Genomic DNA, 16,415 nt, shown 5'->3' with positions numbered 1-16,415 from the left:
GATGTAACAGTATTTCTAATGAAAGTTATACCTACTGAATTCTTCTGAATTTTTCTCAGTAAATTACAGAGGAATAATCCTAATTGCTTCTACTGAGACAACCCTTCATTCATTCATTCACATACTGGTATCAGTCACACTGTACCCAATGCTTCACATCAGTGCAGCTTTAAGGTGGTTGGTGTGAAAAGATTGATTTTCCATGAGACATGCCTCCTACAAATACTTCAGGCATTTTTTAACAGTGCAGTGGAACCAGAAGCAGCACCTGCGCCCACTGAAAGGGAACATTTGCTTTGAATTTTTTTCTTTTTTCTTCAAAACTTTAAATTGAAATTCATCATTCACCATCTTCTCATTAAGTGAACAGACTGAATCACTAACATCCAAAACGTAAATTCTAGTTCAGACGTCTTGACAAGCTTAGGAATGAGGTTGTGTCAAAGATGGGTATCTGACTTAGACGTCTACAATCTTACCTTCTTCTGAAGAACGTTAACTTTGCGCTCCTTCACCTCTAGCATGTCCTTCAGGTCATGGATCTCTCCTGCTTGTGTCCCTTTCTCCTCTGCTATCTCCTGAATCTGCTTTGTCTTCTTATTTAGCATAGTCTCCTTCTCTTCCAGACGTAAGCGTAATGCATCCACCTAGATTCAAACATACAGAAACGGTTTGTTTAGCAATGAAGGAGCGAACTTTTAAAAAAATAAACTGTTCTTCCACAAGGAAGTGTGTGCTATCAAATTACAAATAGAAAGGGGACAAAACACCGAAAACAATCATGTTTTAATTCCCAGTTATATGACATTAATGGTCCTTCCTGAAGTATCTCGAACTATACTTCAGACATAGCTCAGTCTTACAGGATACAAGTTAGGCATTTTCCCCCCTGAAAGTGGAGGCCAGAAGAATACGTTTCTTCTAAGCTGCAGAGGTTCTCTCATGCGTAGGAAAATCGACCCTTTTATTTGAAACACTACTAATGTTCAGAGATTCAAATGTTTACTATTAGTACCAAATAGCCACTTCATATTCAGGTTTTAATTAAAGTATTAGCTCAGCTTGGAGGTAATGAAAACACAGGTCTGTGTGGCCACTTCAGATAAAAACACGGAAAGAGGGTTACTTTACAAGGGCTAAGAATATTTAGTTTAAATAGCAGTGAAACAGTTTGAGTATTTTTTTTCTGTAGGATGCAGCTTTGAATTAAAGATAAAATGGAACAAATGACATGCTATAGGATATTGTGAATGCAATTTGGACACACAAACATACTTAGAATCTCGATAACCTTAGAAACACTGAGAATTCTGAGGTACCCTCAAACTTCAAAACTGCACATTGAGAAGCTTTTGCTTTTCCTTCTACAGTTCTCTTGCACAAATGAAACTCAGAGCTCACAAGACAAAAGAAATGGGAGAAGGAATCAGAGCTACCCGAATATAAATTTGATGAGAAAAAAAAGGTCACCACAGAGCACAGACTAATCTCAAACACCATTGTAGAATACGAAATCCAACACCAGCAACCTGCTCAAGATAGCAAAAGAAACCCACTGACCCCTATCCACTCAGCATTCAGACAAAGCTCAAATCTGCCAGCTTGGCTGCTAATCTTATTTGACAGTATCAGATTTGGTTCCTGTTAGCTGAAGCCATTACAGGACATCAGTCACACAGAGTAAACAGGGTGATTACTGAATTTCTTGGTCCTTCTGCACAGTGGAAACATGAAGTTAAAAGACAACATGGACAACTCCAGCTAGGGAGAGTTTAGGTAGTCACTTGCTTACGGCATTTTGAGCAACGTTTAGTTTTAATGAGTTATTCTAACTCCACTTTATTTCAATTTGCTAATGGAAAAGTTGCCTCTAAGGCTCTACGTTTACAGTATGTTACGCCCACAAAAGCCGTTGTTGTTTTGTCTGATTCTTTTTACACGGAGCAACAAGTCCTTGCCAGAGGGAAAAGAACTGCCCTGTTCTTCCAATCAGCACTGCGGTCCTGCTGCCACCTCGATGTCTGGAGCCTTCTCACTTACACATACATTATTAAAAGCACATTCCTAACCTCTCACCCAACAGGCAGTGCATGGAGTATATTTTGTAGTGATATTACAGGAACAGGTACTACCCAAATGTGATATATGGAATTGACACTGTTTGTAATGAAAAGTTTAGCAGGTGGAGCAGACTTTGTCTTCTTTTAAGAAACAGATTCAGAGGTCGATTAGGTATGTCCTTCTCTGCATATACCTAATAGTAAAACTAATTGTCATTTTCATTCATACTTGAAGGGAAACTGAAAATCTCTCGCACAAGCATATCTATATACCCTCAACGTTTGTGTTACAAAATATTTGAGACACTCCAGATGTCTACAGCAAAGTATTACGTGAACACAGAACATCTGCAAACAGAAATTTATCCACAAAAAGCTTTCCATTTTCTGATTGATTATCCTCTTTGAACTCTATATTAGCTTACGGTTTGGGGTAAATTGCATTCCTGGTTTTATTTGTGTGAGGTCCCTGCCTAGGAAACCACAGAAAACACTTTCAGGAATATTTTCAAAGGCTGGCAGGATACACAGTCATCACCTTAACACTATTCCTGGCAGAACACTGCACTTGTTTATTCATGTCAACTCAGTTTATGTATGGCATCCTCCCACAGTGACAAGAATTGAGGTCTGTGGGAGTCAGGTGATGCCAACTTCAACAAAGCCAGCTTAAGATTTTCTCTGCACATGGAAACGACTAGGCAAACAGCTACTGAGGTGCTGACGCCCCTTCTCCTGACTTCTGTGTCCTGGATGGTGTTGTCTTAACCCAGACTTAACCCAACTGCTTTCACAGTAATAGTCTGCTATGTCTTTAATTACGCATGGCAAGTAAAATCTTACAGCACAGCTCAGGCAACTGCTAGTTTCTCGTATAACAATGTGCTTGCTAACTTGGCCTGCACATACCATCCAATTTCCCAAGAAGCTTTAGTAAAACAAGAACATTTCTGGCTGCCTTCAACACAATAGCCTTCCTAGACAGGCACTTCTCTTCAGCTGCGTACCATACATAAGATTTTTCAATTTCTTCCTTGTAAGAAGCATGTACGAAAAACAGTGTTAAGAGCCACAGAATCACAGAATTTTCCTGTAGCAGTAAATAATACTCGATGACTGTTCCTAATAGCCAGAATTCTGAATTTCCAAGAAAAACTAGAACATTAATAACTCCAATAATTACCAGAATTAACACAAGAAATTACATAATATTTAAACTAAATTTATTCTTAAGCCATTTTTTTTAATCTTGGGTTTTATAATTAGTCTTAACTTTAAGAAGCAAATAACCAATTTATAGCTTGGGGAAATCATTAAAATTTTCAAAAATCCACAGAAATTTTCAGAAGTGACCAAGGAGCTTGAGACAACAGGACTTAGGTTCCACATTTTTTTTCTTATTTTTCCCATCATCTCTAGTGTGCACCAGCAATCAGGCTATTATTGTGATGCTGGTGGTTTGCATTTGGGTTTATGAAGATGTCAGTGATGCCTAGGAAAAAAAACATACTTTACTCTGTTCCTGAGACTGAGTGAGTTTTTGCATCTGACTGTCATGTGATCAAACCATGGTTGAACCATTCATTTGGATCTGTGAATGAGGCCATGCTCTATTCAGTCACATCAGAAGGTAGAATCCCACAAACATTTTATCTAAGGTCTGATTTCCCTCTATTGGCAAAATTCAAAATGTTTATTCTCTGTTGTTCTTACTACACTGTTGGCAGCAAAAGACACAGACGGAGTATCAGTCCTGAAATGTGTTAAGAGCTTGCTCTGACTTCTAACTAGAGCCAGCTACTTTATAAGGTAGATGTTGAAGTAATTCTCTCCTATCTATGTCAGCACTCAGAACACAGAAATAATTGAGAAATGCACAAAGGAAGACATAAAAATATACTTGGTGTGTGAGGTGAAATGTTATTTTTATGCTGCCACGGATAATGCTATATAAAGTATCCAAGTACCTGAAGTGAAAAACGACACTTTAAAAAGGATCACTTTAGCGATATTTTACTATTTGATTTGTTTGAAAGACAGTAAACACAAAATGAGTTCAGCTATTTCCCTGACAGCATGGTCAGGAGTCAAATCTTAAAAGCTATGTTTACTGGCTGATTTTGCATACTGTGGCAGTTCACAGGACTTGATTCTCAATTTTTGACATTGATTATCTTAATAATTAAAATACATTTGACTCTTCAACTTGCTATACCAATTGCAGCAACATCCATTCTGGCATGTAGAAGTGAATTCTTTATGAACATGCAGCTCCCAGCTATCTGGGCAACTAAGATGACATGAGTACCTCACAGAGCTGAGGCACACACACTGGGCCGAGCCTGCTTGGTTCTTCCTAGGCCTCTAAGCCCAAGGCAGGACTGATGTACTTACAATTTTCAGGGCCTGCTCAGGTCAGAAAACAGTTCCAACTCTTCTTCTACAATCTCTAGTACATGGTATTAAATAAACACAGTGAACACAGTTTTGTGCACTGAGAAAGTTTGCAGATGTCTGCGTAGGTCTTAATGGGGCCTGTGCTAACAAGTCTTGCTGGAGACACCCAGCTCCTGTTCATACACACCTCATTAAATGTGATCCACTCCCTAAATGCCTCTGGTTTGGGAGAGTCTACTACTATAATTCCAAAATGCTGGTAAAAGCCCCACTAAAGTAAGAACTGTAGAGAATTCTGTATTCTATTAAGACATTCAGAGCAAATAACATATGTCCTGAGGACCAAATTCATTTTCTTATGGAATATAAATCTGAATTTACCATCTGGAATAGACCAGTTACGGTACCATGCCAGCATGGGCAGTATATAAACGGAAAGTTCTCACTGATTAATCTAACTTCCCATTGAAGTCACATACCTGCCAGCAACAAACTAAGCTAAAGGGCTCACTGGGACATAAAACTAACTTTATATGGAAAAAATCCAAAATAAATACTTACATTTTGTTTTATTTACAAAAGGATTGTACACTTTTAGAGCTATTTTTAAAGGCTCCTTCAGAAACTGAAAAGTTAACCACAATACCCTCTCCACCCAATAGCCCTCAAGATAAACACCCCACAAATAGGACACTCTTCTTTGTAGTTCTAGCAATGGCAGGTGTGAGATGCACTTTGAGACATTTTACTAACATCTTTTCCTCATCTATCTGCAGTTTTCTTTAATAGAAGACTAACTAGCAAGGGATCTTTTCCCTCAAAATGCTTATTTAAATACAACCTTAAAATACCTCTTCCCTGTAAGTATTTCTGCCAATATATGGCAGAGAATGTACCTCTCCTCATCCTCCTAATTTCCTCTAGGTGTCTAAAGAGAAGGCCTAGAGATATTTTAACACTGACTGCTGCTGTCAACAACTCAGTGAGGCCAAGCAGGATCTCATGCTCCTACCCTGCTGCTAGTGAAAATTATTTTATGGAAAGATACACTTTCAGAAACAGTTGCATCGCAGGATGCAACAAACATCTCAACAGTGTACTTTATCAATGGGTTTCAATCTTATGCTTGAGGGGATCACTCCTGAAAACAGAAGAAAGGTAATGTGCATGGTGATTTAATTGTTGAGCTTTCTGTCAAGTACATCAGCAAGGATGAAATAGATGTGATTACCTTTCAAAAAGTATAAATATCTTGGAATTACATAAAAATTCTCATGAACATAAATGGATAATTCTAAATATTCAACTTAACTCTGACACAAAGGAGTACTCTGGTTAATCAACAGCACTTTTTATGTGTTCAATCCATGCCAGATTGCTACATTTTACTATGGAAAATACCCTAGACTGTATTTGAACTACTCTTCTAGAGAAGTGACACCATTCACAACTCCATAATCCATTTATCTCTGTCATAGAAGCATTCTAAAACACTACTGTTAATGTTTTAATTCCACAGCATCTGCTTACTGAAAGACAAGGACAGGAAGACAGACAGAAAATCATCCTTCACTGTTAGTGCAGTTATTTCAGCTAAGTTTCAGTTATGGTATCTGGAAGCAAACTACGTGAATAACCTAAAAGCAGAGAGTAGAAAAACTCTCTTTTCAGGCACTTTTTATTATTAAAGGTGTTCTCATGTTTCAGAGAAAGTGAGATTTGGTTTTGCATTCTAGTGCTATATGAGAAACCATTTGGAAGAAACCAGTGATGAATAGACATTATCAGTGATTATACAGAAATACAGCAAATCAGAGAATAGAACATAAGGATTTTCTACAGTAAAAATGAAAAACAAACAAACAAACTACTGTGGCCTTCAGCTAAAATGACATCAAAATGTTTTGAATAACTATCATGAGTGTCTATCAAGGGTATATAAAAACATCTTTTTGTTTTTAAATAATTTAAATTATGCACATTTTAGTTGAAGAAATACATTTACCTCCCATAACAGCTGAAATAATGACAATCAATGTTAAGACATGAACTTTAATAAAATCTACTGAAGCCTTTTAACTTGTTAAAAGTTAATTCTTCCAGGAACTTCATGTCATGAGCAGAAAAGTAGTGCTTTTTACTATATATAAGGAAGAAGTGAAATGTTTTTCTAGCTTTGCAAGTTTGCCACAATACTCAGTGATTTATTTGTAATACTTTCAAACATTATAATGGATCGAAACCTACTATTTGTATTTTTTTAATTGTTTGCTTACCTAGTATCTACTTTCAATAATATTCTAAAAGGTAATTTCTATTCTTTTTTTATTTTTCCTAAATAAACATATGCGAATCCAGGGTACATTCCTGACTAGCAAAAAATAATGAAGAAATTTAAAAAGGATTTTATGATCGTAAACTAACACATTTTCACAGTTACACCAATGAATACCAATGAACCTAGTTACAGTAATCTAAAAGTATCAATATCAAATAAAAACAAATGCAAAATTAAGGTTTCTAGCTTGTAGAATTAAACCACAACTAAAACGGTCATTTAAATTAACTCACTCTATTTCTACTGCCAACAGGAAACTAGGAAGGAAAGGGTTGTTGTTGTTGTTGTTTTTATTTAATGAATTTTAAAAAATAAACCAGAGAAGGTTTTGAGTGCATACTTTTCTCTTTTTGTTCCAGAGAATCTTAACAGCTCTTCGTCTGCTATCTCCTCGGTCAATCCAAGTTATTTACCCATGTCAAGTTGTCAAGTTTAAACAGAGACCTTCATTTTCAACTTGAGCTTAAAATTTAAAATTGCTGCCTTTGTTTGACCTGGAGATTATCTTTGTGGGGTCTCTTTGCATTTCTTTCCTTATGTCAATTAAATTTAATACCTAAAGATATTCTCTTTCCTGTAAGACTTGGATCGCTTATTGATGTTATGTTATGACTTTTATAGATGCTTTTGTTATGACTTTATAGATGTTACTTATGACTTTCACTGTTATATCTACAACACTGCCGTGTTAAAGGAACTACTATTTCAGCTCTTACATAAACCTGAGAACAATCAGAAAAGCCATCTTAGAACATCAAAGGACATTTGCTGCGTAACTTGATTTCTGCAGATAGCTAAGGCCACATGCACCCATAGAGTTACTGAATGTGGCTAATGGAAAGCTACATGCGGGTAAAAAGTTCAAATAAATTCTCTCGCACTCTTGTATTATGAAATCTTTCTACCAGCTTTAGCCACAAAATTTCTGCATGCCTGTTTCATAGCTCTTAGCTTTTTGCTATTTTAGCAGTAACAACCCAAAGATTTTTTGATGCATGACCGCCATCTTTTGGACTTCTCCTATAACTACAATTTTCCACGCCAATGGATTGAAATGCTGTTTTCACTCAACATGTCATGCTTGTTTTTCAAGAATGTCCAGTCATGTATATATCTATGTATATATATATCATGTATATATCTACTTATTGCTCATTTGATATTTAAATATGCAGTCGTCTTACACAATATGGGAATTTATTAAGAATTTGTTATCAGTTTCGAAAATATTATTCCTTTATCTTTGAATATGCTTCGTAAAGCATGAAAGCCTGTATTTCAGGTATAAGCACAGACTCACATGCAAGAGTTCCCGTACATGCTGATAGTAGGGGTAAAGCCACAGGAAGTTGTATACTTCCTTTCTTTGATCTCTTTTAGCTATGAGATCACTGAAAATAATTCCCCCTGGCCCAGGCATTGCAACTTCCACTTTAGCTGTGCCTTGGAAAAATTATTGACTGTATGTTAGAGGTGCATATTGTACAAGTGTACATTCATCCACAGATACATATATTCACTTACACATATTTTCTTTACCATCAAAGCTCTGAAAAGAGAACCCAAGTATGTAAGCAAAGAAACAATGTGCTCAAAACGAGCAGTATTGCATCATTATGGAATTGTATAACCTAAGCAAGAGGAAAAGAAATAATGCTGTTCATCTCTTGATCTATAGAAAGTCATAAAGTACAGAAAGTCATAAAGAACTGCCCATTTTACCTCTGTTTGCAGAATGGCAGCTCTTTGCTCTTTAGCTGTAAGAGACTCTTTCAGGACTTCAATATGCTGCTTGCTGTCAGAGAACTGATTTGTGAGGGTCTCCAGCTTTGTCTGCAAGGCTAGCAGCTCTGTGTCTTTGCGTGACAGCTCCTGTTTTACCTGACCGATCTGAAAAAGAAAGAAAAGATGGGTAAAGGAAAAAATAATGATCAATTTGTATCATTGCTTCAAAAATAGTGTTAAATTCACTTAAGTACCAACAAACAATATTATGCCCTAAACTTGTCTCAAATAATTTTAAAGCCTTCAGTTATCTTGAATGGAGAGCCAGCAAAAAATTGTGTCATGAGTAGATGGTACAAGGAGAAAGAGAGGAGAGCAATAACATTTTTTTAAGAGATGTTCTTTTTTGACAGAGTCAATCTATTCTTAGCCATCTTTCAAAGGACTGACCAAAACCAGTTACTTAGCAGGGATAAGGTTTTAATGAAGATGAAGCAAAACTGTAACAGGAATGTACCCTTACCCTGCTGCATCAGAAAAGATGAGATAGCTACAGGTTTCTCTTCAGAAGCATGACATTTGCTTTCAAATGTCAAACCACTGAGCTTTTCTATCCTCAATCCAGACTCATGTTAACAAAGTATGTAAAGATGCCTTTATTTTTCACACTCTTTAGGAAACTAGGATTTCTCTCATCTAAGAAATACCTTTAAATTTAGGAAAGATGCTTAAAGCAGATGCAGATATACTTCAAAACAACATAACAATGATCAGAGGGCTGGAGCACCTCTTCTATGAATAAATGCTGAGAGAGCCTGGGCTGTTTAGCTTGGAGAAGGGAAGGCTCCAGGGAGACCTCATTGCAGCCTTTCAATACCCTAAGAAAAATGTAGGGAGATTTTTAACTAGGGCCTGCAGTGAGAATTTTAAAGTTAGAGAGGGAAGGTTTAGATTAGATATTGGAAAGAAATTCTTCCTTATCAGGGTAGTGAGGCACTGGCACAAGCTGCCCAGAGAAGCTGTGGCTGCCGCATCCCTGGAGGTGTTTAAGGCCAGGCTGGATGGGGCTTTGGGCAGGAAGGTATCCCTGCCCATGGCAAAAGGGGGATGATCTTCTGGGAACCTTCTAACCCAAACTATTCTGTGATTCTGTTAAAACCATTTTCGGAACCACATGATGCTGAGAGCAGTTTCCTACGTTAAATTTAGTGAATTAAATCAGTATGGAAATTCATATTTATTTTAACAAATGTAGGTTGGATTATCACTTAAAAATATAAACAGTATGAAATTTTAACAGTAAAGCACTAAAATGAGATGAAATGTCATTTTAAGCACAATGATCATTCAGGACAATTTTGATGTAAAGTTGGAGAAAGAGTTATGTGTTTTTAATTCAAGAGGACAGGGAACTCTGAAGGTAGATTTTGTCCAAGTTTATAACCAGCTTTCTGGTTTGTGTTTGATACACCTCAGAATAAAATATGAATATATTACTCTTGCATATTATACAGTAGAGATGGGCATCTCTCTAAAAACTAAACAGTTTTCCCTTTTTTAGCTTGAAAATTCTGTGATACTTAAAAAAAAAAACATCCACCTCAAAATTGAGATTTCTGGGAATGTGTCAAGAACAAAATTAAATAGATATAAGCTATAAATTCTATTTCAAATCAAAATAAATGCAAGTACTACTAGAAATTACTGAAAGGCTTGGGTAAATGTAAATTTATCTTGACAACACTGTTTCAATAATGGACGGTTCTTTAACAAAGAGTAATAAAATAGCAACAAAAGATTTCATCAAGGACTCTTGTATTCCAGTATGAAATGGTACATGGAAGAAGGGGAGAGGCAGAAGGAGGACATGTATCTCTTTAAAAAAAAAAAAAAAATCAAAAAACAACCCCACAAACTCTATCTTTAAGATGGAATTATGTGAAGGAATATGAAGAATTTAGTTTAGAGAACTATTAGATAGTTGATTGTTCATTTAATTCAGACATTAATTGGTTGTTTTTTATACTTTTACTAAAAGCAAATATGTCCACAGAATGATTTCACCATCCATTTAAACAAGAGGATACAAAAGTATTGATGCTACCAGGACTACTTTTGCTGTCAGCTACTGACCAATACAACCAGTGGCACAGTGGAGCTAGGCACAGCAGAATAACTGGAACAATACAAACTGCTACTTGTTATGTTTTCTAGAGTATCTAAGTAAAAAAGTCTCTTTAAAAACTTCAAATGACATGATTAGTAGGTTTGCTAGAAATACAGCAAACCTTTCTCAACCCAGTTTGGTCTTTCTTTTTTAAAATAAATTCTCTTTGGAACAGGCCATTTTAGAAGAGATGCTAACCCTAAATATTTGTGTTTTGATGAATTGTTCTCATCTGAACAGAACCACATTCATTTACATTAAAGTTCTGAAGTAGCACCCCAACGTAATTATATTTAGAAATCCTTGTTTCGGAGAAGTAAGCCCACACTGCAAATGCATTAAAGCTCTTTTGGAAGAATGCAGTGCAAAGGAAGTTAAGGTAGTAATGGGTTCTCCCACGTCCTTGATGGGACATTATGAACACTCAGCAAATGCACTACCTTCACAGCAAAGGAAGAGCCTAAGTTCATGCTGCTAATATGAAGAAGTCAGTTTTAAAAAGTGTTCAGCATCCAATTTCTGCCATTTTCTTGTGAAAGAATGTTAAGAGGATTCAGCACATGATTTTGAAATGTTATAAATAATTTTTATTCCACTAGGGAAAGTGAATCTCTTTGAAAGTCTGGCCCCAGAATGGGTGCTGAATGCTTTTGAAAATCTGTTTCAATAGAGAAAAATAACTTACTGATTAAATGAATCATACCGTTAAAAAACAAGCAATAGAACTAATATAAATGTTCAGTTGAAGAGTGATGTTATGGACACCAAAACCACGTGAATAAAATGCAGCTACAGGGCTGAGCAGGCTGTTAGTTCTATGGTTATACAAAGTTTTAAGGAAGGTAAGAGAAGAAAAGTTACCCCGAAAGCAAGAGAGCTAGAAAGCCCCAGTGCATGGCCACTGCACACAAAAAATAAATCTTACGGCAGAGACCTCGGCCTGGAGACCAGCCACTCTTTTTTTCAGGTCCTCCCCTTGAACCTCTTTGGCACTTAGCTCTTCCTTCAGTTGCTCTACCTGTCACGACATTGTTATGCTTTAAATATTTATCATTTGCCATCTTCTAGTTAGCCTGTTTCAAACAAGTAACTAAAAGTGACAAAGAACTGAACAGAAGGATCAACACTGGTCACTCATTTTCTCGTCTATTCTTCATTAAGTCTTCTCAAACAGAATTTTATGTCTCTGTGATTTCACATAGGCTGCCAGACAAATATTTGGTTATGAAACAAAGATGTATAGTTATGGTTATGTTTATATATGTCAAATATAGGGCACTTCACCCAACAGTTTTGAAACTGGAATTCATCAGGAAATCAGGACAGGAAAAGGGAGGTTTTGCAGTAAAGAGAAAAAAAAGTTAATTATCAAGATACAGTCACATATGACTATACAATACAATATTGAAAGAAAACCCGATAAAGTTTTGTGCGTTTAAAAAACAGAGCAGGATAGCAAGATATAAAGAATGGAGCTGGTTATGACTCATGAGCGAATAGTTACCAAAAGGGAACAAATTTTCTGCAGGAAATGTAATGAGCAGACGCAGTAGACAGAATAGACCCAGAAATTAATCAAGTAGCTGAACAGACAGATCTGTAAGAACACAGAGGGAGAGGAGAAGGAAAAATAAATTGTTGCTAATAAGGGAAGAAGAAAGGAAGGAAAGAATAAAAGAAATTAAAAAGAACAAGGAATTTTTTTTAAAAAAAAATGATAGAAAGAAGAAAAGCATCTCCCCTATTCCTAATTTGGAAGGGGGTATCCTTCAGTTCTTAGAAGCAAAACAGTAGGATAAAGGAGGAAAGTGTAAAAGAATAGATGTGGTTATCTTGAGGTAAATCAGTGAGCTGATGTGAGGGAACTGGAAGAAACATATACTTACTTTATGTTTCTTCTTTAGGGCAAGTAGTAATTTTCCAAGAAACTTTCTCCAGCATTCTTTATATAAGACAAGTTACTTAAAGCACAATAAATGCAGTAGGTTGGAACTGTTCAGGACATGGCAATTTTCAACCTCTGTTCCAGAGATTTGTGCACTGCTTTTAAGGAGTATGCACAAGTTACTATGAAAAGCAGGGCTACTGACAATAAACCTAAATTTACCGTGCAAGGGAGCCTGAATCTTTATTAGAAGATGTTAGGGTTCCCTACCTAGAAGACTGAGAAACACTTCTTTGAGAGAAACAAAGAAGCAATTGATATTTGTCTATAGCACAATTTTGGCTATACACTGACACTGCAGTGTTCATCTTTATGTCTGAGGACCAACATATCTCACTGTTGTATTTGTCCTGAGGCACAAATATTCCCAAGTGCATAAATTAATAGTGGCATGACCACTGTTGTAGGATCTACTCATATTCTGACTCCACTACAAGAAGAGCATAATGGAAAGCTGTTATACTGACAGTTCATGTTCTTTTTAGCCTTTGCATAATAAAACAATTTATTCAACAGGTCACAAAAAGAAACACACTTTTTTTTCTCTCTCAATAGACTACATTCGAGAAGACTATAGACAAAATAAAACTTGAAACTATAACGGATTATCAATAGTCTAAACATAACCACAAAATACTTCTGAAATAAAACAACTATCATAATGCTATTTTGAAATTTGTCTTTAAAATTCTCTTAATTATTTTAAAGGTATTTTATTGGCTCAGAACAACAAACAAATAAACTCTGACTATTTGCCAGAACTTGAATGGGAACCCTGATCACAGGTACTTTCCTTAAGATTTATTCTATCGGTTTCTTAAGGCTCATTTTATTTTACTACTGTCACAGTTTTCTCAATACCTTATTTTTCATGAATTTGGAATGACTACGGTACACCTCCATTTGCTTCATTTCCTCTTCACGCTCCTCTGTACTCAGAGCTCCATTTGACTTCAACATCTGAATCTCTTCTTCCAAATCCCGGAGGCCACGCTCCATGGAAGAAATTTTTGAATCCTGAAAAGGATTAGAAGAAACAGATAGTGACATACAGCTAGATGATTTGGTAATATATCTTAAAAGTAAAATATGAAATGATTTGTTGGACATGTACCCACCCTTGAAATCTTGTCCCTAAGTTTTTACAGAAACAAATCTACACCTCCTTGCATAACATCTATCTGAGTGCTCAAATACTCATTTTTCTTTTTTTTTTTTACACCTTTCAAGGCAAACAAGGATTTAGTACTGAGAGGAAACATGGCTAGGGGCTTGGACACATTATACATAAAATAAATAAAGGACTACGAAAAAAGGTTGCCTTGTAAGGCTAAGCCAGCATAAAACAAAGAAATTTAATTCTAACTGAATGAGCAGCATAACATGGCTGCAAGAATGGGGAAAAAAAAAAGAAAAGAAAAAAAAAGAAAGGGAGAGAGAGAGAGAGAGAGAGAGAGAGAGAGAGAGAGAGAGAGAGAGAGAGGGAGAGGGAGAGAAGAAAAACAAAAGGTTTGTGTTAATAGTAATTTGTGTGCCGGGTCACAAATGGAGAACTTAAAAGCACTGTAAGCAAGAAAGATGTGCAGCAATCTTTTTTGTGTATATAAAGCAGTAAAGGATGTTCATGCATTCTGATTCATATACACAACATATAAAACATGTCCATCATTTAAAAATGTACACCTGGAACAATGAGAAAGCCTATCTGCCATTATCTTCATGGTTCTACAGAATGAACAGAGGTTTTCAGTTTACCTGATTTACTGTTTCTTTAGAAGTCTTACGTGTTAGGAACAGCAAAACCTGATTGATACAGCATACAGAGTTGCACACACATTTTCTATTACATGCATATGCCTTTATGAAATGCAATCCATTAGAGTAGCTTTTTTTTTTTTTAAGTCAGTGTCTTCAAAATATTTTGTCTTTCCTGAAATACAAGATTTCAAACTATCTCCCATTCTTATATAGACCAATCCTTCATTTTTTGTATGTGTGTGATAATCAAAGCATAGCTGAATAAGAGCTTAAAAGACCTTTTTTTTTTTTTATTCATAAGATACGATTGTTCTAAAGGACCATTTTGAAGATGTAGTCTGATTCCCTGCTTAATTTTTGATGCTCAAGTTAAAATTGGGAAAGCAGACTTTTGCTACAAAAAATTACAGAGGTATCAAGGTAAAGTTCTACACTGTAATTTATATCAGTATCTTAATTTCAGCCCTCATATAATTTCCAAGAAATACCTGTGTTTCTCTTTTGATAATAAGACTGCGTATTGTTACCAGATGGTAAATTAGTTCTCATTGCTCTGAACCATAAAAAAGACTAATAAAAGAATGACAGTAAAAGAAAGGCTTTGAAAGCACAAAGATGGGAAATGACTACGGAAAACACTGAGATGGAATGGACTGAGTTGGAAGGGAAAAAAGGAAGGAAACCAAAATAATAAGGTTCAGACAAAGAAAGAGGGAGAAAGAGAGGAAAATCCATCCAGAAAAGCTGCATTTAAGATGGCATCTTTCTAGTTGTATGACCCATTCTTTAAGTGGATTTTGAGGTTGCAAATTGCTAATGTTATTAACACATGGAAGGTGAAGCGATGAATTTCAAAGGTTGATAGTGTAAAAAGGAAGTAAACCACATCATCACAGAGAACCACTAATACATCACACTCATCTTTGCAATACAATGGACTATTAGTTAACTGAAAGAAATCTCTATACACTGTTGTAGGCAGGCAGTAAGCAGTTTTCGTTGTGTTGTGAAGCAGTTATGTGTCTTCCCTGATCAGTAATATAAAATACAATAATAAAATAATAAAAAATAAATATATTTCTTTTAAATTAAATTATTGAGTTAAATTCTGTAAGAAGACTTGCAAAATAGTATGGTATTTGATACAGTCGCTTTTCCTATGAAAATCTGTTTTACAAAGCATATGCTCTCCTACTGGCTATATGCAACCATTTACCTTCATCTCAATAACAGTTTGCAGAGCCTTTGTCTTGGCTGAGTCAGGAGCATTTTCAAATCGTCGATGTATCTCCTGTGTCAGCAGAAAACAAAGCAAGAGTTAGCCTACAGGCATTTTGAGCCATTTATCAAATAAAAACAAAATTACTACAGCTTTCTCTTTCTAATTCACAGCATAATTCAACACTGCTCTCTGATGTTACCAGTTCCTTTATTTTGTTTTATGATCTCTCATATGAGAGAAAGGATACACAAATGTTCATTCAACAGAATCACCATCTCAGTTGAAAAGGCACAACAATACTTACCATGTACTTACTCAAAATAAACTGCTAAAATGACAGATGAATCCACTAAAAGAAAACTATAATCTACCTGGCAAGCTAATCTAAACGGATACTATTTTCACATGGAAGTGTCTACATCATTTATTTGACTAGATGCTTACTGAAAACAATGCTGTGGTTTCTGTTTCAACAAGCTATAGGGTGCAGCTGTGTTGATAAGCCTTTTTCAATTTTTTTACTCCAGAGTAGCAATGCTTAATGATATAGGATGAAAATCTTTCTCCACTGGGGCTAGTATGCAGCCAAAAGTATATGACTGGCTATCACATTGCTTTAAATATTGGAGTTTGCAAACAGGAGGATACAAATGTCCATGTGATATTTCTGTTGATACCAATTCACAGAAGCAGTATGCTTCACAGAGCTCTCTATGAAATAAAATGACAGAAAGCAGAAATAGCTTGTTCTCCCATATGCAGTAGGTAGATGTTTCAAACCAACAAATGGAAATAGAGGAGAA

At 35.8% G+C, this 16,415-nt stretch overlaps 1 protein-coding gene across 20 annotated transcripts in view; it reads right to left on the bottom strand.

Moving 5' to 3' along the window:
• ERC1 (ELKS/RAB6-interacting/CAST family member 1) overlaps positions 1 to 16,415 on the bottom strand; it is a 301,807-nt gene that overhangs the window by 206,846 nt on the left and 78,546 nt on the right. For 14 of the 20 annotated variants that reach the window (XR_011810085.1, XM_027463493.3, XM_072039666.1 and 11 more), the window contains 5 exons: positions 15,607 to 15,681; positions 13,494 to 13,649; positions 11,622 to 11,705; positions 8,518 to 8,685; positions 480 to 647 (listed from right to left, as the gene is read on the bottom strand). Coding sequence is in view for 19 of the 20 variants with exons in the window: in XM_027463493.3 (XP_027319294.3) it covers positions 480 to 647; positions 8,518 to 8,685; positions 11,622 to 11,705; positions 13,494 to 13,649; positions 15,607 to 15,681 (651 nt within the window). In the remaining variant the exon portion in view is untranslated. The remainder of the gene's footprint in view (positions 1 to 479; positions 648 to 8,517; positions 8,686 to 11,621; positions 11,706 to 13,493; positions 13,650 to 15,606; positions 15,682 to 16,415) is intronic. The other 6 variants (XM_027463518.3, XM_072039695.1, XM_027463539.3 and 3 more) reach the window with 1 other exon arrangement.

This window comes from Anas platyrhynchos, chromosome 1 (genome assembly GCF_047663525.1).
Source record: "Anas platyrhynchos isolate ZD024472 breed Pekin duck chromosome 1, IASCAAS_PekinDuck_T2T, whole genome shotgun sequence".
NCBI lineage: Eukaryota > Metazoa > Chordata > Aves > Anseriformes > Anatidae > Anas > Anas platyrhynchos.
The sequence above is the reverse complement of the archived record's forward strand: the minus strand, read 5'-3'. Positions and strand labels throughout refer to the sequence as shown.